We start from the raw sequence: 26,214 nt of genomic DNA on the forward strand, positions 1-26,214 counted from the left end.
TCACTGGGCAAAAAACTGGCTGGATGGCCAGGCCCAGACGCAATGGTGGTGAATGGAGTTACATCCAGTTGGCAGCCGGTCACCAGTGCTGTCCCCCAGGGCTCAGTACTGGGACCAGTCCTGTTTAATATCTTTATTAATGATCTGGATGAGGAGATCGAGGGCAGCCTTCATCAGTTTGCAGACAACACCCAGATGAGTTGGAGTGCTGAACTGCTGGAAGGTAGTAAGGCTCTGCAGAGGGACCTGAACAGGCTGGATCGATGGGCCAAGGCTAGTGATATAAGGTTCAACAAGGCAAAGTGCCAGGTGCTGTCTTGGGTCACAACAATCCCAGGCAGTGCTACAGGCTTGAGGCAGAGTGGCTGGAAAGCTGCCTGGCAGAAAACAAACCTGGTGGTGTCAGCAGTGTGCTCAGGTGGCCAAGAAGGCCAACGGCATCCTGGTTTGTACCAGCAATAGCGTGTCAGAGCAGGACTGGGGCAGTGATTGTCTCTCTGTACTCAGCACTGGTGAATCTTGAGTACTGTGCCCAATTCTGGGCCACTCACTACAAGAATGACACTGAGGTGCTGGAGTGTGTCCAGAGAAGGGCAATGAAGCTGGGGAAGGGTCTGGAGTACAAGTCTGACGAGGAGCAGCTGAAGGATGCTGGGGGTGTTTAGCCTGGAGAAAAGGAAGCTTGGGGGTGACCTAATCTCTCTCTACAACTATCTGAAAGGTGGTTGAAGACAGGTGGGGGTTGATCTCTTCTCCCAGGTAACAAGAGGAAATGGCCTCAAGTTGCACCACGGAAGCTTTCAATTGAATCTCAGGAAAGATTTCTTCACAAAAAGGGTTATCAAGCATGGAAACAGGATGCCCAGAGAAGAGTTTGAGTCACCACATGAGACATCTCACTGTTTCTGACCATACTGAAACCTAGAGTAATAAAGGTTGTGGGAGAAAAAAGAAAATTAAAATTACATCGATTTTTCCCAAAGAAATTACCCAAGAAGAAAAGCTGTCAGTCACGAATGTTGATACTATCTCAACAGATGACAAGAAGCCAGTTACAGCAGAAGTATGAAATATAAGCATCACTCTCTCAGTACTTTGTATTTATTTTAAATAACAGATGAAGAGTCATTAATATTTACTGTATTTCAAATCAGTCAGATAATGCAATCTTCAGCCTGAAGTCAGATTAGGCAGCAGCTGGTTAGATGGATGTCATCTGTCAAGGGCTGTTCTTCTAAAAGCCACTAATACTGTCAGTGAAAATTACATTCTACAAATCAAAAGAACATAAGTGTTTGAACTGAAACACATATGAAATCAGACAGTTCCCACTGGATTTTCCCCATGTGCTATTACCTCCATGATCAATTCACACTTCAAGTGACAGAAATTGCTGAGAAAGCAAAACATTTCTTGCTTTCTATCTGAGAACTATACTTTGAGCCAGGGGACATATTTTTAGATAATTAAAATTAATTTTCCTTCCTTTTGTCAAGAAACATTAAAATCAACCTCCTATAAAGCAAAATGTTCACTCACTCTTGTACAGAACAACAGAGGGTAAAACTTTTTTGCTATTACAAAAGTGACAACATGTTAGTTGGAATGAGATAAAATCCTTCTCCATTAATAAATTCTGTAACATTAAAGCACAACTTTTTCTAATTGTATTAAAATGAAAAGAAAGACCATTCACTCAGAACTTCAGTGACTGTTCAAAATACATGTCAAAATATTGCTTTTTTAGCACAAAATCCCAAAGTTTTACACACAAGGGTCATCACTCCACAGAAAGTGGTAGAGCACTTTTAAGTACTGAATGATACTAAAATACTATTTTTCTGTTTCTGCTAAAGTGCTGGGAATATCAGCATTTTGAAATGGAGTGTCAGCAGTAGGTATGTCCAGAAATCATTCCTCTTCTTTTTTTTTCCATCTAGTTTATACTCAGCATTTTTCCCCCCGTAGCCAGAACAGAATGACTAAACCTAGAAACATATTATTGCAGCTAACACTATCTTCTGAAATGCATCATCCCATTTTGAGAATACAATGCTGCACAATAAGCAGCATGAAAAATACATAGAAAAGACCGTAGAAGTCAGGCAGGGATTTTATGGAAAAAGCATGCTGCTTCCTTGCTAATCAGGGAATGCCACCAAGAATTATAAATTAATAACCAGTGTGCAGCAGTTCTGGCTGTGTGCCAGCTGGATTTGTACAGTGAGTTTGTAGAAAAGGTTGGGGAGATCCCTCCTGGACAGCACTTGGAAGGCGAAGCAGGCATGAGTGTAGCTACCATGTCCTGTGACAGTCACCAGCATGGCAGAGGCTGGACCACAGGATATACAAGAAGATGCCAAGAAAGCTGGGTTTGTTCAGTTTTAAGAGGAGGTTAAAAGAGGATCTTGTTGTTGTCATCTATAGCCTCCCTAATGCGAGGGTAGACAGAAAACAGAGCTGGGATCTTCTGGGAGGTGACCCAGAAGTGGGAGGAGAAGCAACAGTCACACTAATTGCAACACTGGGAATACAGATTAGGCTTTGGAAACACTTTTCCACCTTGGCAGCAAATACTGAAACAGGTGCACAGAGAGGCTATACAAGCTCCATCCCAGGAGATGGAGCCAGGCCCATCTCAGGCCCTCTTTGCAGCAGGGGGTTGGACTTGGTGACTCACAGAGGTCCCTTCCACCCTCAATCATTCTGTATCTCTGTGACTGTTTCGTTTCTCACTCTCCTTGGTGCATGCCTACATTTCAACAACAGATCAAAAGCATTCAAGTGGGTATTTGCCATAATATCCACAGCTCTGGTGACAGCAAACCTGCTCCCTCCACATAGAGTGCTCCTTGCAGCAGAGGCCTTTGTCTACCCCTTCTTCCATGACCCCTGCCCTTTTTTTCTGGCAGGGTTATCAGCACACTGACCCCACTCTTCACAACCAACAGTGCTGGAGCCAGGGAGAGGTGGGAAGCATAGCCAGTGGTCAGGGGGTCACTCTCCTCCACTGTACAGCCACAGCCTTACATCAGCTGAAATCCGTCACATAGCCACACCTTTAGGAACTAAAAATCATGTTAACTCTTACATGAGCTATAACAACAATTACTCAGGCAGAATTAAAAGTAATAGCTCAATTTACATCAGATGAACCTCTAAATTGTCAAAGTAAAGCCTAATATTTTGCTTGCATTAAAGAAATCACCAACTAAATTTGAAAACCTCCTGGCAACATGCTGTTATTTTAACACCACAGCAAAATATTTCTTGAGATGGTATGACTGTATGTAATGTCATAATAACTTCTGGGACAAGGCACCAAGGGCAGGAACCCACCACCTCTGGGAGAGGGCAACATCTCTCTCAGTGCACTGGAAATCAGCAGAGAGGAGGACACCAACTAACACCATCACAGCAAATGCCGTCAAGGCACGAAAATTTACACTGCTGTAGGGAACACCTAATCTACCACATCTCCACAAATAAGCCTCAGTAAGAAAAGGAAAGCAAAAATTCAAGGCTCATGACGGCCAAGCCTCTCACTGCCATGCCACTCCGCTCTGATTTTACTCTATGTTTAACTGACGGTGGGCCTGTTTCACCACCTACAACCCATCTTAACCTGCTATGACCACAGTTTTAATAACAGCTAACCACTATGGTTAACATCTTGCTATGCTCCACAGGGAATGAGTTTTGCTAGACCAAGTTTCTTCTAACAACCCAGCTGCCAGGCAAACGTACACGCTCTTATCTCCCACTGCTTGCACACATCACATGTTTTTTCTCTTTACATGCTTGTCTGGTTTCATTTTAAAAGAAACAGGATCAGATTTTTCACAACAAATCCTAAGGGCTCACATTTAAAGCTGACTTCCTTCTCCCCAGATAGGGCATTTGAGATGCCCCAGAGACTTCAAAACAAGCTCTTGCAAAAAATAGGAAGAAAATCAGTAGAAGAAAAGTACTCACAGATCATGGTTTTCAAAAATTACATCTGAAAATTAATTATTTGAGATTCCTCTCATCCCTAATTTTTCTTTACTGCTCAGTTATCTTAACAGACTACAGATCATTTGCTTTGTTGGTGCTATGGGCTTTGTTCACCAGACTGGTACACCTGGCACATCTACTATGTATGTTCTTTATCACAGAGTTTAATGTGGAAAGCCATTGCTCTCTCTGAGCAGTCCCCACCTCTCACACCCCCAACCTCCCCAGTGTCATTTTTCCACTCAGTCTTTCTCTCTAGTAAGAAAGCACAAAGTGTAACTCACAGGCCTTTGCCTGCTCTCAGAAGTTCATAACAAGGAATCTGGAGCACTCCTATTAACTGAGCCATATTTAAACAAAGGGATTGGAAGATTTTCTAACAACACCCTCTTTGTGTGTACTGTTCCGCATCTGCAATAGCGGGCAGTAAATTCCACACGGTTCTGGAATTATATAGTTTGAAAGAAAAGGGGAAAACAAGTTTGTCAGCTCAATTCTATGGCACTCTCTGGAAGGAAAACAGGAATATACATGAACAAACCACAAATCTGCAGTCTATGCAAGCACTTTTTACTGTTGTATGAGCCTGAAACTCTGCCAAGTTCCAAAATGTTGTATCCAAAACATAAGTAGTTATCAGAAAAACAGTTTCAGATCTTAATTAATCCACTGAGGCTCCAGCCCATGTCATAGTAATCAGTCAGCCAGCGCTGACAAAGTGAAATAGGACTTGAGAGGCTCTCACAAAACAGCTAAAAATAGCACCGGATCTCTTTGTTACATTCCCCTGCACATAAGGATCTCGGTCTCAAATTTTTTCTTTTCTTACTTATAGGTTTTACTTCATGGAACTGAATTTGTCCTTCATTCAAAACATAAAGAAAGGTAACCTCCTCTCCTAAAACTATCAAACATTTCACACATTACGTAGCATAATGCTCATACACCTGAGAAGGCCAGCCTACATATTTCTGCAATGTGGTTTTTCAATTAATATGACAGTATCAGCAGCCAGTGAAAGTAATTACCATCATAAATAACTTGATGGGAAGATTATCTTGAAAGAGATTAATTTCTACATTAGATGAGATATTTGATATTGTTGGGTTTGAACGCTTTATGACTTTCAATTTCTAATAAGTTAGCTAAGCTAGCAACAACCAAAAAAACAAACAAAAAGCCCCCCCCCCCAAAAAAATAGAAAACCCTACCAAAAAAACAAACAAGAAAAGTGCAGCAATTTGCCTTGAACACAACCACATCATTGTAATTCAGAAAATGTGACAAATGCCTTCTTAAAATGTTCTCATATTCTAATTACTATTTTACCAGTGATTTAAAAATTTGAATTTTTTGTGGGGGAAAAAAGGTCAAAATGAAAATTTGACCAAAAAAAAAAAATCAAACTGCAAAAAAGGGAGGTCAGCAATACAAAGGCCAAGGAAGCAGAAAAGGATTTTGTAGCGTATTCTGATTTAGAGAGACTTTGATTGATATCAATCTACCAAAATATTTAGAAAAGTAATTTTGGCTTGCATCCCTGTATAAGCAGAAGCAGAGTCTTGTTCCTCCAGGGAACCACCCAAGTAAAACCACATATATTGTGAGCAGCAAAGTCTACTATTGTCTCCTAAAACAGCAAAGACCAAAGCACAGTTTTAAATATTCTCAGATGTCAAACATTTATTAGAAAAATGTTTTTTTTAAAAAAAAAAAGGAGAAAGAGACTCGATCACCAAAGAAACAAAGAAGAGCATTTTTAAGTTACATTTCTCCTGGTGCAATAACTGAACCACTAATCACTCAATAACTCAGGCCTGGGATGAGCCTGCATAACCACCAGAGTTACACTGTACTGAGCAGAGTTAGGTCTGGCTGGTTGAAAACTGATCAGATTCTGGTAACTTCAAACCCACAGTTTTCTTCAGTATTTTAAAAGTTCAACAGTAAAAAATGCATTTGTGCTTTGTGTTCACCATCATTTCCAATACATATAAAAGTATGTGTACTGCTGTTGTGGGAAGAGGGGGAGGGCAGAGAGGATGTAAGAATGGTTTTGTCTCACTTAATTATAATGATCTAAAAAACAAGACCAGGCTTGTAGGAAAAATTAACTTTTCTTATAGTTAACTGGAGCATTTAGAAGGGGAAAAAATACATTCTTCAGATCTATCTAGTACACAAAAGTTTATCAGAAAAGAGGTTTGTCTAGAGTGCTTCATTTCAGCTGTATCACCCACTAATGTACTGTAACCAAGCCAAAGTAGTAAAAGTTTCTAAAAATTACTCCTATAATTCTCAATCTATGAGTACTGCAATTCAGACACACATCCCTGTGAACAATGACTTTTAGTAAAACACTTTTTCTGGAAGTGACACCATAAAAGATTAAGTTGAAGCAGAAGAATTTTTTTTTCCTTTTCAATAAAAATAGCATTTAGAGTATTAAATAATTAAACCAACAAGAATACACATTCAGGACTTGTTCAAGAAACAGCCTGAATTCCGTAATTGAGCATATTTTTCATTAACCACTAGAGGTCACACAGTAACCATGGCAGCTATCCAAAAGATGAGAGGACTCAAGAATCTTACGGTCTGCTAAAATCAAAATACAGGGGTACTCACTGATTTGCACCTACAAATGAAATTATTAAATTAATTTGAGTAGCCTATTTCCCCAAAAGATCCAATGAACGTGAATGCTCACAGATGTCATTTGGAATTTTACATCTTCAGAAAATTAAGATCTATGTTTTTTACTTTTGAAAAACACATCCAGTAATGGGGGGCGAGGGGATGAGATTGTCTGAGCTTGCTGCCCTTTTGAAGGTTTTTCTGATTTCTCCAAATATTTCCTCATTTAAAACTTCTGGAACCTCATTTCAAAGAAAACGGCTTCAGCTATGACTATAATTAACACTAAAGAATCACAATAAGCTGGAACATGCTAAGATTTTACTAGTCTATGTCTTGCTATTTCAATAGACATTTAAAGATTTCAAGAACAACAGAAACAGTATTAAAACCAAATATGATCCCCCACACTTCAAATTCATTGTCTTTTTAATCTAATACCAAAGTTTACACTGGACACGATAACTTAAATTCTCTTCAATCTGAATGGACATATTCCCTCAAAATTAGGGACAGTTGTGATGGTCAGGGCCTACCGACCATCTCTTGACCAACTCGCTACTTGCTTGTGAGAAATTCACTTATACTGCTAATGAAAATCTAGTCTATTTTAAAGCATTTGCAGAAACACTATTCCCAAAGTGTTAAAATGCTTTATGTTCTACACGGCTAATTAAAAATTCCCTGTAAAGTTCCTTTAAACCCTTTAAAAAGGCATCCTGTGCAACAAAATGCAGAGCGAGAGATGCCTTGTAGTCAGTGATCCTGTGGTCCTTTCACACTAGATTAACTTGGGGATCAGTATACAAAGATAGTTTATGAATTGGGTCACTTTTTATTCCATTTACTACAGTGCACACTACATATTCTCTTTGGAGAAATTTCATTTAATTATATCCCAGCTACAAAAGATAAAGGAAAGTCTTTTACTATGGCAGAACAGCACTGCCAAGGCATTCAACTGCCCTCTAACCCTAAGAACTGGTCCCACCAGAACAGGTGCTGCTGCTGACTTGCATTACCTGTTCTGGAATAAGTAAAATATTTCACTCCCTAAAGCTCTCAGTCTGGTACATTTCAACATTTAAAAAAAATAATAATAGTGAAGGGCAGTGGAACAGTTGTAATCTGAATAATAATTTCAAAAGTTTCAGCACCCATCATGTTTTTCAGCACAACAGACAACACTACCAAAAGCTCACAGGGCACAGGCACATACTGCATTATAGGAGCAATTCCTTGGTACAAAACAGAAATCATAAATCACGTCTTAAAAGCCGAAATGATGCAGACTTTTCTTGCCATAAAATTAACACCACAAGTTTATCCAGCTCTTGAGAAATATTACAGAAAAAAAATCCAGCTTTACCTGTACACAAGCTTGTATGTGCACACATCCATACTCACACACAGATCACAAGTCAGCAGAGAATGCTTTCCACTTCATAGTAACACAGCAAGTTTTACGATCCCTATAAAAATTTAGGAGGTAAGGATATTTTGTGGATAAATATCCAAATACAAACCTGCTTCTTCTGTGCCTGCCTTTTCTGAGCACCCGATGTAGCTGACTTAAAGCTAAGAGACTTGGACTGTCTCCTAACTTTCACTGAATCTCTCCGGCGATCATATGAAAAAGACGACGACTTCTTTGTAATTTTCCTCTTAGGTGTGTCTGCCATTTCATCCAAAGTATGGTTACCTTCAAGTAAACAGCGTCCCAAGAAAATAAAAACTCGGTATCATCAAGCTTCCACCAAGCTTACATGAAATAATCTTCAATCCTATAGGAAATGTAGCAGCCTACAAGGAATGGAGCCCACCCAAGAACAACTTCAGTTTTTCCAACAGGCTGTACAAATGAAAAAAGCCGATGGTCCTGCAATGCTGTATGTCACTGAAGAGCAGGCAGAACTCCTTCTTGCTGTATAAACTCGAACAGGCTTCAGCAGTGATGCTAATCTGAAAACGTAGTGACTATCCTGCTGAGCACGCTAAAGGTGAACGGGAGGTAGTTCCCTGAACACCAACAGGGTGTGGAAGTACACCAACAGGGTGTGGGGATGAAGCAGAAGACTTTGGGTTCAAAGCATCTTCTTAACTCCTTCCTTCCTGGGCTACTGCTAGGAAGGTAACAGAAAAGTCAAACTGGTAAAAGCTCACCAAAGAAGACAGCATTATTTTCTTCTCTTTGGATCCAAGGCACTTTCTGAAAGAACCTTTAGCATGAAGTAGCTGCCCCATTAAATGCATTAAGGACCCTGTTTTAATCCAATTTAAATATTCCCTTTTCTCTCTTTGTCAGTAAGACTATTCACACTACAAACTTATGAGGTATTTTGACTACTAAGTCAACTAGAAAATAAAGTCCATGACTATGTATGAATCCTTCCTGAGAAATAACTATGAAATTACAGCACTCTTCTTAAGACCTGTTGGTATCAACAAATAAGAGGGTAACACTAATGAATTCTCATCCTAGTGACAGTGTGGGAATCTTATCAGACAGCTGAGATTGCAACTTTTGTATCAGGACTGTCTTTAGGTAGGAAAGTTTCTCTTGCACAAGGTATTAGTCAAGGAACACTACAAGGGTGTAGGGCCCCAAGACTTGCTGCTATTGATTTCCATTAAGCAAAACATATACAAAGTGCAGAGGTCTACAAACCTAACACTGAGATTTAATCCATGTTGAAAGACAAGAAGGAAAAGTACCTTTTGACAAACTCAGGCCATTTTGCAGGGTCTTTTCTATAAACTTTTCTATATTTTATTCATGACACTACTTCACATACAAAACAACTGTGAATAATTTATACTTGCAGGATTATTCATTACTATAATTAAGCTTTAATATGGGTCAGTCCTCCAGTGTATGAGTCTCACCACCTCTGTTAGGAAATATCTGTGAAGTTGGAACAGCATTTCTTTAAAGACCTGCTGGTATCAAGGAGTAAGAGGGTAGTGCTAATGAATTCCCATAACCAATCTTTCCTGCAACTTCTTCCTTTGTTGTAGGATGAATAATATACCTCTAGGACAAAGTGATATTGCTAAAGTTAACGAAAATCCATCAGAATGTCATGCATGTATTAGCCATAATGGTCTAAATTCTAGACTCACTATACATTTTTGTGGAGATTCACACTGTGAAGAATTAGAAAGCACTGCTTCATAATATCTACAACTGTAATTATTACAGGACATACCAAAAATCCATTATTAAATATTTTCAGTAAAAACTATCTCTTAATTGTGATGTGTTTATAATACCGTAGCAGTCATTATCCACAGTCACATATTGATCTTCAGTGTTACCAATATTAGACACACAGAGACCATCATCATTTCAACACTCTCTGTGGTTTTCATCAAAGTTTAGATTAAAGAGATTCTTTCTCACAAACTGAGATCCTACTTAAATTACCATTTCCCATGATTTACAAGCATCACCTTTTTGAAGAGTAAAAAGTAGATAATTCGGCATTATGTGTGCTCGCAAACCATGACGTCTCAAGAAAAAATATATCCTCCAAAACTTCTTTAAGCATCTACAGCATTTGATAAAAATCACAGGTATTCTGATCTATCAGAAAAATAAAGGTCAAGAAAAGTTTGCAAACCTTCTGAAGATAGTTACAACAGTCTCATCATTCTTGTTTGCACAAAAATTAATATTAGCAATTAAGACTAACAAAGGCACAAATAAACTTTAAAAATGCATCTGACTTTGTATCAAATACAACGTACAATACTGATCATTTCACTTCAATTGAAAAAACATTAGACCTAAAACAGGTGCAATAAATGTAACAAGAATTATCAGCACTAGTGAAAGGTCTCCCGAATGAGAGGAAGTAGACTACAAAGGAACCTGAAAAGGAGAGAGGTCCTTACAATCATTACAGATAAAGGTCTGGTTTATATTTGTTCACAGCTCCCCTAAATAAAAGAACCTGCAGCACTCAACAAATACATTTTGAAAACAAAAGGTAGTATTCTAAATAGAAAACATATCTCCTTTCATTTACTTTAATAATGAAAACTTCAGTTTGATTTGATGCCCCAGATCTTGCACTGAAAAAGACAAAGCGCAATTCCTCAATGACAGCTTTGATTCTACAGTCATTTACAGTTTGCTTCTTATAACCTCTATTCAAGGCTGAGATTTTAGTCCATTTAGACACTGCTGCTAGAGAAGCCTTTAATTTATACCTGCCGTCAATGCTGGCATTTGCTCTGTGCTTTTTGCTATTTCTACAAAATCTTTTTTGATTGCTTCATTTTTGGCTGGAGGAAGTAGAAGTCTCACCACCAGCACACATAGCAGAAGATTCTACCACCCGTTCCCTTCTTCACTCCTTATTTCACCACAGGGACCACTCTGGCAGCTCCACAGCCACAGGCAGCCTTGTTGCACTTGAAAAAAAGGTCTCAGCCTACCCATGCTCCCATTCTTCCTGTTCTTCCTTCACACCTCAACCACTCCCACCAGCAAAGTCCTCTCCCTTTCCTTCTCAGCTGGCCAGATCCTTTGTTGAACTTAGCATACTCATGAAATAGCAGAAAAATACTCGTGTTTTTTGCAAGGAAGAGTCTTCTGCCATTTTAGTAAATAAATCTGCTATGAAATGGGTCCAAAGAGTGCCAGAGCACACACAAGCTAAGTGGCAGGACAGGGATGAAAATGTGGGGGAGAGGCAAACACAAGGGCAAACTGCTGGAAGCCTTCTTAGACCTGATTATGTTTCACAGAGCTGTGCCTTGCACTGTAAGCCACTGTTCCCAGAGGTCTATTGCAAAATCAAAAACATTCTCCCAAACGTAACAGCTAGCTCAGAACTCATTACTTTGTGTATTCAGTTAAAGTAGTCTCTCTCCAAAAACACATCACCTTTGCCAGAATGGTATTACATCCACCATGTGATTGTCTGCTCCACAGATGCTTCTGAAACCCTTCACGACCAGCATTCACCATCAACATTTGGTTTCATACACAGTAATGTGACTTGTCGCTCCAATATTCAAATCCCCCTTCCCTTCTTTCAGAACAATTGCAAAGATGTTGAACAATACATGCTCTATTTTCCATGTTCCAAACAGTTACATACCCATAAGAGCCTTCCTCTTATTCCATGCCAAGTCTGTGGGGTTTTTGACTGTACTAACCCAGTCACTGTTGTTCAGGTCTGCCTTTCTGATAATACAGGCACAAAGTATGACTTTCTTGACAACAGTGTCATGACCCTCCCCAGTATATCATATTCATGCATGGGCCTGCTATACCTTAGAGAACAATTTTTACTGAAATACTCAATTTTCAGAAGTCAGATTTACCTACAGCAATTCAGATCTCCATGGAAACTAATTCATGAATTTATAAATGTCACTCTTCTCCTACCTGGGAATTCCTAGTGCATTATTCAACTGCTTTAGTAATACAGGAAAGGAATTGGGATATTGCAGTTTACCCCAAAAATAAACAGCAAATAGTGAATGGAAATGCTGTGTTCACACAGCTAGAAAAAACTAAGTGATGATGAGACTACTAATTTGAAGAACAGTGTTGAAACAGGTGAAAAACTAAGAACTACAGATGGGAGACAATATTTAGTTATATTTAATATATCTTAGTGATTGGAAAATGTATATTCCAATATTCATATATTATGCCCTGTATTTTCTCACTTCCATGTGTTTTAGTCTCATCCATAAATATTGTAAAGTTAAAATTTAGTTTATTATTAGAAATGTTACAAGTATTTTAATTCCATTCTTTGAAGGAAGACAATATTTGTAACTTCCAAACATGCCTTCACTAAATGGCAGCTGGAAATAAAGGCTGTGTAAATCAGCTCAGTTGGTTAGAGCACGGTGCTGATAATGCCAAGTTTGTGGGTTTGATTCCTGTATGGGCCACTCACTTAGGAGTGATCACTTCATGATCCTTGTGGGTCCCTTCCAACTCAGAATATTCTGTGATTCTGTAAAAACTTTGATTTTCTACTTTAAATCCATCAGCAATAGACCTAAAAATCATCCCAGTAATAATGAGTCCATAGTGTTAAAACAAGAAAACTTGGTTGAACTGGACACTTTCTGTTTTTACCAATTTTTTAGAACTTCAGTCAACATAAAATTCTAAAAGCATAATTAAAATAAAACACACTGACAAATAGTAGATGACATCAAGAGCCCATTGTTCAAAAACTGAAGGTTTTTAATTTTTTAACAGAAAATAATCATGGAATTGTTACTTGAAGGGTTTCCTTGCCAGCATCAATACTTTCCCAAGCTTGGTGGCTCAAGCAGTTATTTTAGGCTGTTACAAGAAAAGAATGCCTTATGCTCAAAATGTGTTTTGCCAAGTCATTTACAAGTAACAACAAATTGTTTCAAGGTCATCCTGTTTTCCTGGGATACAGGGAATGCAGTGACAGAACAAGCACACTGGCAGACATAATCACAGCAATAGTTAAAAATTATTCTGATAGAAAGGTTTTGAGGAAAAAAGAAGAGCATACCAATCATGGTATTGTATATACTAAAAATTATATTTCTGAGTAATTTTTTTGGGCATTTTTAGGTTTTGCTGTCAGATTTGCTGCATAAGGCCTAGCTGTTTTTTTACATTCACGCCAAGGTTTTAATATGTTAATGGCAGAAACAAGTACAAAAAGTTGTTGTTCTTTAGTCACGGGTTTAGGGTTAAATTCTTAACTTGCAGAGTCAGAGAGAAATCAGAGAGAATTCAGCTGCAAGTTTACTTAAATGAGGCAGAGACACACGAATTTAGAACAAACAACACTACTTTGAGTATTCTGATTATGTGCTGATGGAAATCTAAAGATAACTCAAGTTTATCTGTGCAACTTTCATCGACGTTAAAAGCTCTTTAACATTTTTGAGAGAATGAACAGACACGGGGTTACCAGAATCTCATTCTTTTTAACAGCATCCTGCTATCACTAGTCTACCCTGAATTCACTACAGAAATGGGGTCTTGCATAATTGTCCCTAAAAAGAAGAGTGACAGGGCAAAAATCAATATCAGTGAGATACTGTAATCACAGCTCTCCAGTCCTGAGCTAGCCTTTAACCTTAACATCATAGTGCATTTGCTCAAAATAGCTTTATTTCTGTGTTGGCTTCAAGTTAAGCATTTGTTACAAACAAAACACAGTCATCCTTTCCAAACCCACATTTTGTGTATCACATGCTTCTCTAACTCAACATAGCTTTCCAAGAGGAAGTAAACAAAACAACAGTATTATTTAGAATTGACCATCTGTTTTAACACAAAACCCAAAAGTTCATTTCCTTTCCACTACACTGGGAAAAGGTCCTAATATGCCTTCAAATATGCTCAAAGACTTTTTCCCATCACACTAGAAGCAAGCAGGGACTAAACACATAATAATATTAATAGAGTCTCTGTAGGTCTCCAAAAGCAGATGCAAATGAAACACCATTTCACTGAATTTCAGCAGCAGTTTGCTTAGTTAACATAGTTAACTCTAAATCACAAATGTTTACAAATTCCATTTCAGCTCAGATCTATGAAATTAATCTCCATCCCAATCTCACCATTAGTATTCCACACAAACCATCAACTTCTTGTTCCAGGAGGCTCAAAGTACGTCTAAACAGCAGCAAGCACCCTGAACTGACAGTGACCTGGGCCAGATACGAACACCACACATACTGTGCTGAGCACGAAACTTCATTCCAGGCAAGACCAAACCATATTCCTCTGGTTTTTATCTCTGCACTCAGTGGGCCTAAGTATGAATTATGCAGGGTGAAGAGCTGGCTGAATATTTGAAAATGTTAAGTCAAGCAAAGAAAGCCCATGCCTGCCTTAGTTTAGAGAAATAAAGCCAGGCTATAAATCTAAGCATACACCAAATTACAGTGATTATTTTTGAGAACTAGTGTAGAATTTATTAGGACAGTGATAAAGTAAATTATAAGATGCTAATGCTTTTATATTTACAGGTTGCTAATCCCAAACTAGTAAAAAAATAATACATTTGAGCAAATTAATTTATGTGTAATTGACATTATGTTCCTATCTACACTGTCTCAAAGTAGCTCTACTTTCCCAGCTGCTCACCACAACCAGTGGCTCTTAATGGCAGATCCTTCTTATTCTCCTGGGAAGAAAAACCTCTGATTTTTCAGGAATGTTGCTACACCAAACATAGACATTTTTATCTCTAAAGTTTCCAGTGAGCAATGGTCTGAGCATTATTATGCAGGAAAAAATTACATATAATTGCACATAAAATAATTTTTTTAAGTTGTCCAAAATACATTTACTGTTTCAGTGAGAATTCAACTGGGAGCAAGTTATATTCATAAACATACAGTTGTTTTTTTTTTAATGGAAGATTACACCACAATTTCCTGAATATTTTTTCCATGGATAAACAGGGGCCTATGAGATCCCAGAAAATTGTTCCATATTACACCCAAAGTGTGAGGATCACTGAAATGTCTATGTGCCTCAGTCTGCCAGAAGAGAACATGGTTAAGGATGGTTGGATTTTGACTTTTTTCTGCAGTTGAGGTTTTTCTGCTGCTGAGAATGTCCGCCTACTAAAAACTGAACTGAGGTCATCAAGTATGTTATCATCAAGTTGGAAACTTGTCAAGTTGACATATGTTTTTTGAGGGCCTTCAAAGAGAGGGCTACTTGTGCAAGTAGCAGGAATCCAAACAAAACAGGTTGCTAACCTATCTTTAAAATACTGGTCTAATCACTAAATGCACAAGAAACCAGTACTTTTAAAATAATGAGACCGGGTTATGCAGTGGACTAAACACGAGTTAAAGGGAGTTTTTTCTCTTTTATTTCTGGAAAATAGATATTTGCTATTCATCTGCCCAAGCTTTTCCAGGCCTTTTCACAGTACCAAACATGCTCATATGAGGACTGAAATAGATACTACTAGTGGAAAACAGAATCTTGTCTCTTGTAGCCAAATATGTTTTAAAAACAATAAGAACCCATCAACCTATTTGTCTTCATGTATACACAGAGATATATAAATATAAAAAACACTGACATATTTCAATTGAAAACCATATCTATTTCCAAAGTAAAACCTGGGAAAAAATTGCATTTCAATAAATTACAAAAAGTTTTCTAAGAAAAAAAATTATTCAAATGAGCACTTACTAATTTTTTGTTTAATTCTGTTATTACCATTAACTGCATTAACCAAGAAACTTCATGTGTAGTGATATTGTGTAATATGAATGCCCAAGTCACATGCCAGCTAAGTTAAAATGCATTATGCACTTTCTCAATGAACTACGCTAAAGGGCTTAAGAAAAGCTGTTTCAGAAAGGAACAAAGGAACAAACAGCTTAGTAAAATCAATTTTTCCATGTACTTTGTTTCACGTTTTCCTCCTTTTTTTAAGGAGGAACAACACTGAACATCACAAATTATTTCAGAAAGCAACTGGCTAACCTTTACTCATCCATTCTGTTTTAGTAAGTGACAGGAGTATACCAAAATATAAGGACAGAAGAAGCTAAATAAAGTCACCCTACCATGCTGCATTTTAATGTGAAGGACACCATCAAAGATACTTCTCTCATTCCATTCAGAACAGCTGCTCTCTCTATAGATCTTTGTATTTGTTGTAGGATAGAACACTTTCTCCATGGGGACAGTGGAATAGGAGAATATATATTCTTCACATCACCTAAGAGTTTTATTTTACTACTAATGCAGTTAACTATACAGAGCAACAAATCCAAGCGGGTAGGCTGGTCCTTAGCTGCTTTGCATTCTGTATTGTGCTGATATGAGACTGCAAAACCAATTATGGCATAAAAGCAACATTAAAAAGACAAAAATTACATTTATCCCTGGAACTGATCCTTAAGTCTAAAGAACCATGATAAGAGCAAACTGATTTTAAAAAGTACAATGTCAGGTAGTAAATAGCACAACAAACTCCCCTTCAAGAAGGTAAGGAAGTTTTTTGTCAAAATGAACACAAAAACACTAAGTGTTCAGTTTTGCAATATCCTAGATATTTTTGTCCCAATTAAAAAAAAAAAGAGAGAGAGATAGGCTAATATTTAATTTTGTGCACAACTAATCCTACAGACCTCAGTAATCACTCAGTTAAATGTTTAGACACCATCTGTTTAAATGCTTTTTTACAACGTATCCTTAAGTGTACATATATGAATATCCCCAACTGGAGATATATTCCAAACTTTGCATTCATGAGACCTATATTAGGTTATGCCAACACAAAACTAGTTGATACACATGCTATGGAGGCAAAGCTAACAATCCAAAACTAAACTGAACCAGGAAAGTCACCTGTAAAGCACACCAAGGGGAAACTGAAAAACAATGACTAATGACCAAAATACTTGAAAAGAACCAAAGGTGAGGGTCAAGTGAGAATTACTAATTCGAGGATATAAACCAGTCTAGCACAATGTATGTTTATATTGTACCTTCCTAATCAATACTACAAGGTCGTTTAGAAACAGAAAATTGGACTCATAAGTGCCATCGGTAGAGATGAGCTTGGCAAATGCAGAGATAAATACTATTAATTGCTAGGTATCTTGTCCATCTATACACAAAAACAATACTGTAATAGTGACTGCCTGCTTCAGTTGCAGTCAGAGTTTTTCAACTATTAGTCACGCACATAAAAACACCCACAGAGTTTCACTGTGAGGAATTACCCCACTTGAAGGCAGCAAGGCAAGGTAACAGCCAAAGAATAAGGTCTTGAAGTCACCAGAATTCAAATTTCTTCTGAAGACATGAGGAGCTAAGAAGTGCATGACTCAAATAACTGTGTGCATACATACATACATATATATACATATAATTTTAGTAACAACTTGCACCAGCCTCCTTGAGGCCTGTAAGCAAAAGCTAAACTAATCACACAGCTAAGCACTTCAGTATGAGATAGCCAACTAGAGGTTTTAATTAGCTTTTCATGAAATCTTAGCTGGGCACTATTTTTATGGAAGAAATTCCTGAAAACTCAGCACTGTTACTCTATACAGCTTGAGTAATCCCAGCATTTCAGACAGTGAGGAGTCTCCATATGCCAAGACTCCTCACATCATTTTTCTTTATAAAGTCCTGGCTGAAATAACCATGTAAATTAAATTTTGTCACAAGAAATAACTACAGGCAAAGTATCTATTTCTGAAAAATTAGCCTAAGAGTCATCATTTGGCCAGTTTTCAAGGAGCCTTCAGAGTGCCTGTTGCTTCCAACAGTGACAATTAAGGATACTGTCTGTGAAGGAGTGTGGTCCTGAAACACATTTCCAGGCTGAAGTCTGTATCAGGCTCAGATGCTCTCAAGAGCTTCAGCAAACACATCTCTTTTCAGAGAAAAGTTGTGTATTTATACATGACTTCACAGTTTGCCACAGTGTTTCTTACCTACTCTTTTTGAACATGTAACACAAAGATGCACGTACCTATAACCTCAAACAAATAGCCAATAAAAAAAAGCCTGTTAGCTGACTGTGACCTAAATCTCTACTCAAAAAAATGAATAAAAGCAGTCAAGACCCAGCAGTGTGTAATTATTGTCTCAAGTTCTGTGTAACTAGCAGTTCCGACACAAACGATTTTTGAAAACCAATCCAACACTCCACAGTTTAGAACCAGTATTTTTTTTGCACATATTCAACTGGTAACACGAAGCTAAAAGGTCAATTTAGAGATTTTTTTTTTTTTGCATTATTGTTCCACTGTATGAGGCTTTTTTGTTCTTGCAGTCTCCTTTTCCTATTTGAACTGTTAAATAATGAAAAAGGATGGGAAACCCATTATTTCAATCTAAAAAAAAATATGACAGTAACCAGTTTCTCACATCTGTCAAGCAAACTACATCAAAAATGCTCTAAAACCTCTGTGTTGACTCCCACTTTGGGACACATGCAAGAAACATGGAACACTGAAATCTCAGTGCACAGTTTGCACTGAGCTGCCTTCGTAGCCATTTGTACTTACACGGTCTTTGTCATCGGCTACGTCACAAAGAATGTCATCGAGATCTAAGATCCCACCATCCCCGTGCTCCAGTCGATGTACTTGTATCCAGTAGTTTGGATCCTGCACAAAAGGAGAAGAAAATAAAATCAGACATCACATGCCAACAGAAAAATGTTACTCAACCACATATTGCACCCTACAAATGCTTGACATCAAACATCTATTTAGGTCATATTTCTGTAAATAAATGTAAACTGACATGTAAAACCAAAATCCTGTTTTTAAATTGTCTCAGATTAGATATGGAGTCTTCCCACTTTTATCAGTTCTGTATGAGTCGTAATCCTGTCACTGACATATAGGGGAACAGCATTCCCAATGTTACTGAACATATGCACTATATAAAAGGAAAATACATTGTCCTCAAAATAAACTATCTCAGACAGTGGTCAACAGGCACACAACATTACAGGACAGCTGTGAAGGGTGTGGGTTATTTACAGAGCAGCTTTAAAGGGTGCAAACCAACATTTAAACGCCATCAAAGGGCTTTCACCTGTTACTTGGTAGAGTCAGTAGATGGAATATCCAAATCTTATACTAAGAACACTTTCCACATTTTAAATAAAAAAAGGTACATACACACACACATAGATGCCCATATATAGATGCATACAAGTGTGTGTGTATGTGGGTTTGTGCTTATACATGCGTCTACCAGTAACTGGGAAGACTGGCTTTATAGTCCTTATTGTTACTTTTGATACCAAAGGAAACCATAAGGAATAAGATTGTGTCCACAAAGTGTCTCCTGCATATCCCAACATGACCTGAGGGTTGTTTAGTACTCAATGTGCTACTCTTAAAGGATTTGTTTTCTAACAGGGGAAAGTTAACACTGTAAACACACAACCTGAACATGATACATAATTTTTCTTGCTTCTCAAACACACCCCCAAACAAGATCCCCGGGCTGTTATTCACTGTCTTGCAGTAATGGAGCTTCCTTGCTTTTCACTGAGGTGTGACTGCACAAGGTGACTAATGTGAGAACCTTCAAACTTGCAACACCTTGCAAGTTCTTGACTTCCTAAAAATAGCAATTAGCATCAGTTTTTTCAAATATCAGTGTCTAGAAATGGAAAAAAAAAGAAAAAAATAAAAGTTATTAATTAATTAATTAATTAATAACCTTCACCCTAAAATACCTTGAAAATATTTTGATTTCTTAAAGATGGAACAGGAGAAGAAATGGGACCACCAGAATTCCTCTAAATCCATATGTGTACTTAAATCTTGACAGAACATACTGAACAAAAGAATATCAAGGGATATTCATTTTGGCTTTAATATCCCCAAACTCTATTTATTTGCATATAATATATATGCATAGGTAAAATATTTTGGGGAACTTTGATAAGTAGTAAACTTCATTGTATAAGTAAATCCACCTTAAATACTGCTGTAAGTTATCATCAGATGATGATCAGATTTCAGAATTACATTACAGAGTCATTAGACTAGTCATTTCAGAAATTAAATTACAGACTTTTTTCTCTAATTTCTCTAAGTATTAAATATCATTACCTCCCATTTCTTCTAATCAAGCATTTATTATACAATTAACTGGATTTCTAGTATATGGCTTTTCCCTAAGCAGCACTTACTGTTGCAGCACATTACAGGAGATAATCCAGCATCCATTTTTTAAAAGTAAAAATTCTAGAATAATTAAAAATAGTATTACATAATTTACGTTGTCATGCATACAGAGGTGCATATATAGCTACATGATAGCTACAGCTGCTCTGTAGAAAAGGTACATAATGCAAATACCAGGATAAACTTTTTTGTAAGTTTGAATACTCCACTAACACAGAAAGGACCGGAAAAAGCCACCTGTGTACACTGGAAATCGTTCAACATTCCTTAAGAAACGTGTTCTAAAGGGAAGTCAGCTGAAGAGGTGCTTTTGTAAAGTCTGCTCTCAAATTAAAAGGAAAGAGGATCCTTCCTCACCCTCTAGCCCATTATAAAAATCTCCTCTGCCTCTCATATCTACACCAAAGACTGAAGCACATTTGGGAAGACCCAGACTTCGAAGACACAACTAAACAGACAAGCTATGAAGCATCCTGCACACCTAAAGGTCTTGATTCGGTTTCCTCTGCTAATTTCTCCATCTCAAAGTCAAGCCATAATTGAACCATAAGCCAGCCTTCACTGCAAAATCAGAGATGGAAAACCTAGTTTGGGCTTTAAGAGAGTATGATCCCTCATACGTCACCCACTTGACCATTTTTGCTTGCAACACTTAATCTTCTTACTGAAGAATGGAAACATGAAAAACAGATAACTGCAATACTGGCTCAGTGACATAACTACATCCATCAAAACAAACAGCACTTAAACTGAAACTACAGCTTCAATATACCTGTATCCTTGTTTTTTCCTTCCTACCACAACTATTTCCTACCTCCAAGGCAAATGTAAAAAAACATTCATGATTACAGAATCAATAGTAGGAACACCCATTTCTAAATCACTATTGTGCTATTCCAGCATGCACAATCTACTTAAAAATAGCTTTGATATATAAGCTGCATCACTTCTGCTAATTACTTCCTTTAAAAGTTTCTCAATATTGCATAAGAAGTTTTAGATAGACTTCATTTTTCCTGCATCACCTATTAGTAGTGCCATAGCCTGAACTGCTCTGGTCGCTTTTCCTGTCAGACAAGGTCCTGATACAAAACAATACATGAGCAAGACCAGACAAGAAATACATAAAACTAGTTTGGCAAGAATTTACTCTGGCGAGATTTGGTAAGTAAATATGAAATAACAATGCAACTTTTCATTAAAGCCTTCTCCAAACGTCAGAGCAGCCCTTCTCTCAAGGCCTTTTTACTCTAATAAAGGTTTTGCATAAACCAAGGCTTTGGTGGGGGAGGCTTGGGAGGGAAGAGAGGTCCAGGAGAGAAGGGAGTACTTAAATAGAGATTAGTTACACCATAGAGGAGTGTGGGGAAAGAAAACAACAACATTGAAGCTAGTGATTCTACTGAGTTATGAAAATCCACAGCTATTTATGGTTCCAAATTTTAGCAATTATTTCTATATATTAACCAACCAAACAACGTGGAAGAAAACAAACTGCATAAACGTTCACATTCAAATTTCTATTCCGTGATCTGTCTAAAATGAACATGATGTTGTGTAAGAGTCAACTCATATGCACTGTTTGCTAAATACAAAAGAAACTGAACCAGACTTGACACTGATTTGAATTCAACATCGATGTTACAAAAGTATCTGTATTCACAGCTTGGCCAAGTTGTATTTCTTGATCTCAGCCAATAAACAAATATTCACAATTCCCTATGCAATGGCAGTAATACAGCCTTTAAACATTTTCTGAAGCAGTCAGATACACTGTTTTGGCTTAGACCAGTTCTTAGCCATGAAGTGGAAACTGGCTATTTCCAGAGTTTACTGGAGTTGACACAACTTCATCTGTGGGATAAAGTGGTCCAATCACTCCTTCAGGACATGTGAACACCTTCGGGATCACCCTCTCTGGGTGGCAGTGCAGGGCAATCAAGCGATATCTCACTCACAAATGAGGGACTGACACCAACACTTGCCCACAAAGAGATTACCATGCTCAGGGCATGTGCAACAGGGTATTTTCATGAGCGAAAAAGAAAATGTCTTCTAATTATTAAACAGGAAAAATGCAAAGTATATAAAGTCTGTAAAAGTCGGTTTCTGTAAAGATTAAAAAAATACAAAACAAAATTCAAAAAAGCACTCAAACTTTCCAAGAAACCTGCTTCAGAGTTGTTCTGGTTTAAGAAAACATCCCAGAGTCAGACATGTTGCTGTTCTTTCAAAATTTGAATTTGTACATTAGAATCAGATTTTCACATTTTGTCAATAAAACAAAGCCACATTTATATTCTCTCACTGTTATGACTGTATAAAAGGGTACCGCACTCTCCAAATCTGCAATGCATTTAGACATAAAAACAGGCGTTGATAGAAAACTTATTAGCTACACTGCTCCACCAATGTTTGAGTTAGCAGTGTGCAATTATTTTGAAAAAGCTGTATAGATGCCTTTGTCACTAGTTCATGCAGAAGAACCAGCAAGTTCACTTCATTGAATACAAGGATAGAAGTAACGCTAAACCTGATTTATAATATCTTCATTTAAATATTGCATCACTTAGCTCAAGTCTAAGCAAGTCAGATCTCCTGTTTCCTGTCTACACCCATTTAACTATTCTACTTGACTATGATTACAAAGGTACTCATAATTTAAATCATGAGCACCACATTTTCTGCTCCAAAGTCCTCAGTAATGGGAGATAAATATTTGCTAAGTTAACACCAGCACTGCGAGTGGAGAGCACATTACAAAGGCAGCAAGAATGCAGCCATTCATATTCTGTTTATTTCATAAAATAGGATTTCTCAAAAGCACAAAGGAAAAACTGAGAAAACCATTAGTTTAAGTAGTATCATTCACTGTTCTGTAGCTAACAATTTTATGTTCCCACATAATGGAAACAAGGACCATATGTGGAAAACAATATCTAGAAATCAGAGTGGAAACTGCAATGTGTTCTTATTAATTGCATAGGAAGATTTATTCCTTTACATCTAAATAGGTGTCTTGGTTTTTGCAAACGTATCCTTTCCAAAAATGCATTGAAATATTTAACATAAAAAGCTTCAATAAATAAGATTATTCTTTTAAATACTTTGTCCCTATCATACAAGAGGACAGCACCAAAACTTCTTAGAAGTAGTCATCTGTTTAACAGAAAGCAGAAAATCAGGCTCCTAGAAGCCTGCTGTACAATGCTTGGTGTTTACAAATTGTGCCCACTACTGTGATTTGATCTCATCTGCCACCAGGAGGATGTCCTGAAGCATCAGAAAAAACAACTGGAGGTGGGATGGTAGAGAGGGGTGTGTGCCTGTTTAATTTCTTGGGTTTGGTTTGAAGCCCATGCAGAGAGTACTACTGGGGGAGGACACCAAGCTCTCTCCAAGAGGTCTTTGACCACTACAACTTGGGTTTCCCAACTACAGCCTTCAGCTGTGTGCAGATTGACGTAGTTGCCACTACAATTTGTTACAGATCTGGAAATCAAGTAAACCAGGTATTTTTCCACACACACTCCTGTATTTTCTAATCTGTTCTGGCCCAAATAGGAAGTATATTTCTTACCACACAGCAGTCTCCGTGGAAATGTATTGGCTTTGCCAAGCTAGGCTCACAGAGGTTCTCTGTGCCTATCAAAGCCCATGTTTCTAGAACTGTAATTATTTACATTAGATATAATTTATAGCTTTTTGCTCTAAAATCTTTTTCAGTACATAAATCCTTAAATTATTTTGAAAAAACACTATCAACTGGACAGTCGTGCACACGTATTTCAGTGTAACTCTCAAAGGAAAACAGACTCACCACCAGGACTAAGGAAAGAGCAGAAGCATATCCAAGTCTGTCAATATAACTTTTCATTTATAAACAAGGAGATAAAGGGAAAGTAAGTATATATTATTAGTTTCTACTTAAAACCATCTGGAATTCAAGATTACAAGGCCATATGTGTGGCTATCTTGATTGGATTAAGTTTTTTGAGAACAGATAAAGTCTTTGTGGCAAAAGAATACACAGAGATCAAAACCAACTAAATCATCAGGCTGGGGTGTGTACCCAGACTTGTCTGTTCAGCAGCATATGGCATTTGGGCGTGTTAACAGTCTGAAAGGAAAATGATGGTTAATAAAAAACTAATATTTCTGAAAATTTGCCAGTGAATTCATTCATTTCCCTGTCTAGCTCTGTGCTGCAGGAGGGAACCGTCAAAACAAGCAGTCAGGTGCCAAAGGAAAGCCACAAACGCTCACAGCATCAGCTGGATTCCAGTTACGTTCCACGGCCTGACAAGCCAGCAAGAACAAGTCCCTGGGTTTGAATTGCATCTCCTTCCCACTGTCTATCTCCTCAAATTCCAGGCACGAAGACCTGTTGCATAACACACAGGAACAGCAATGGGAGAATGAGCTTCAAATACAACTGTGCTCTCTACAGGATGTTGATGCTGCAGCACGGACAGTTGGCACTAATGGTACAACTTAAGTGCATTCACTGTCCCGGCAAGGGCACAAGCTGGAAAAATACTTAACATTAATGAAAGCAGCCCAGCCTCAGAAAGCAACTGATACCTGTAGCAATTCTAAAGTTACCAGGTGATGAGTTGAAGGGGCAGTTATCTTTTCCATTTCTGACCTCACTCCACCTGCAATCACTCCCCTCACACCAATTTTAGATTCACTCCACCTTGCCCTGTTTCCCATGAAGTCAAGAAAAACAGGGCTACAGATAACAATAGAAAATAGCTGAACGCTGTACAGTGCAAAATAAGCCTTATCCCTTTCATCTTTTTGATCCTTAACCTGTAAAACTGCTCTTCATTCTGAGGATGTACCACACTAAAGCTAATTTCTTGCAATTCTGTATTACTGAGAAAGAGAAATACACACCCAGGAAGGTTACAAATCATGCCGTTATGAGAGGGTTTGGTCAAGGATTCTGTTTTTTCAAATATACAAGAGTATACACAATGCCTTCAACCAAGAGGTATAAACTGATCTGACATGAACCAGTTATGAAAAAGAGAAAAACATACAAGTCTGATCACTGAAGCATCTTGTTCCACTTTTACACTCAGCAGTGCTTTCCCAGCCTCACTAAAAGGGCTTTAGCTTATGAGAAAGCCATCCAAGAAAAAATCTGAACATATGGCAAATACCACTCATATGGCAAACACTCACAACAGATACTGACATGTTGGAAAGGATGTTTCTGAAGTAAAAAAAGTAATGTTAGGTTTTGCATGCATCTGGTATGTCCAGTTTCAACAATAACAGTGATTTACTTAAAAATTGATCACATTATACTATCACTGTCAGTCCTCAGCGTAGAAGTCTGATAGCCAAAAAAAATGAGCCAAGTAGTTGTCCACTTCGGCAATTAAATGTCTCCTAAAACCCACTAAAAATTGAAATAACATGGTCAGTAAACCACTGGAACACTACTACATATTGAGTTGTGCTGCATTACTACTGGAGTACAAAACAAAGCATCAAGGAACTACCAGATCTTGCTTTCATTGTCAAAAGGTTGCTATTAAAAAAGTTAAATTTACCTTGGCCATTAGCTACTACACAGTTTGCATAAACTTTCATATATATATAAATGAATCTCTTGCTCTTCTGAAAAGGAATGGTGATTTCCTAAATCTGTAAGGAAAATAGTCTGTGATCTAGTCTAGAGCTAAACTTCCTTTTTTCCTACCCTAGGATAGGATATGTAAGTTCTTCCTATTAATGCATCACAAAAGTCTGGAATTTTTATTTATTCTTTTAACTCATCCACTTTACCGGGAAGCAATCTATACCGATCCATGAGAAATCACATCACTAATTAATTTAAATCAACTTTACTATGGACTGAATATTTTCATTACCTATTAAATAGCACAGACTCTCTAT

The 26,214-nt window shown here is 37.6% G+C and overlaps 1 protein-coding gene across 14 annotated transcripts in view; it reads right to left on the reverse strand.

Annotated features, from left to right (window-relative positions):
- The window catches only part of PARD3 (par-3 family cell polarity regulator), a 459,681-nt gene that overhangs the window by 382,659 nt on the left and 50,808 nt on the right, over nt 1-26,214 (reverse strand). For all 14 annotated transcript variants that reach the window (XM_027686797.1, XM_027686807.1, XM_027686795.1 and 11 more), the window contains exon 2: nt 18,658-18,759. In XM_027686797.1, the coding sequence (XP_027542598.1) occupies nt 18,658-18,759 (102 nt within the window). The remainder of the gene's footprint in view (nt 1-18,657; nt 18,760-26,214) is intronic.

The sequence above is a fragment of the Neopelma chrysocephalum genome, unplaced genomic scaffold (assembly GCF_003984885.1).
Source record: "Neopelma chrysocephalum unplaced genomic scaffold, ASM398488v2 Primary Assembly neopelma1_72, whole genome shotgun sequence".
NCBI lineage: Eukaryota > Metazoa > Chordata > Aves > Passeriformes > Pipridae > Neopelma > Neopelma chrysocephalum.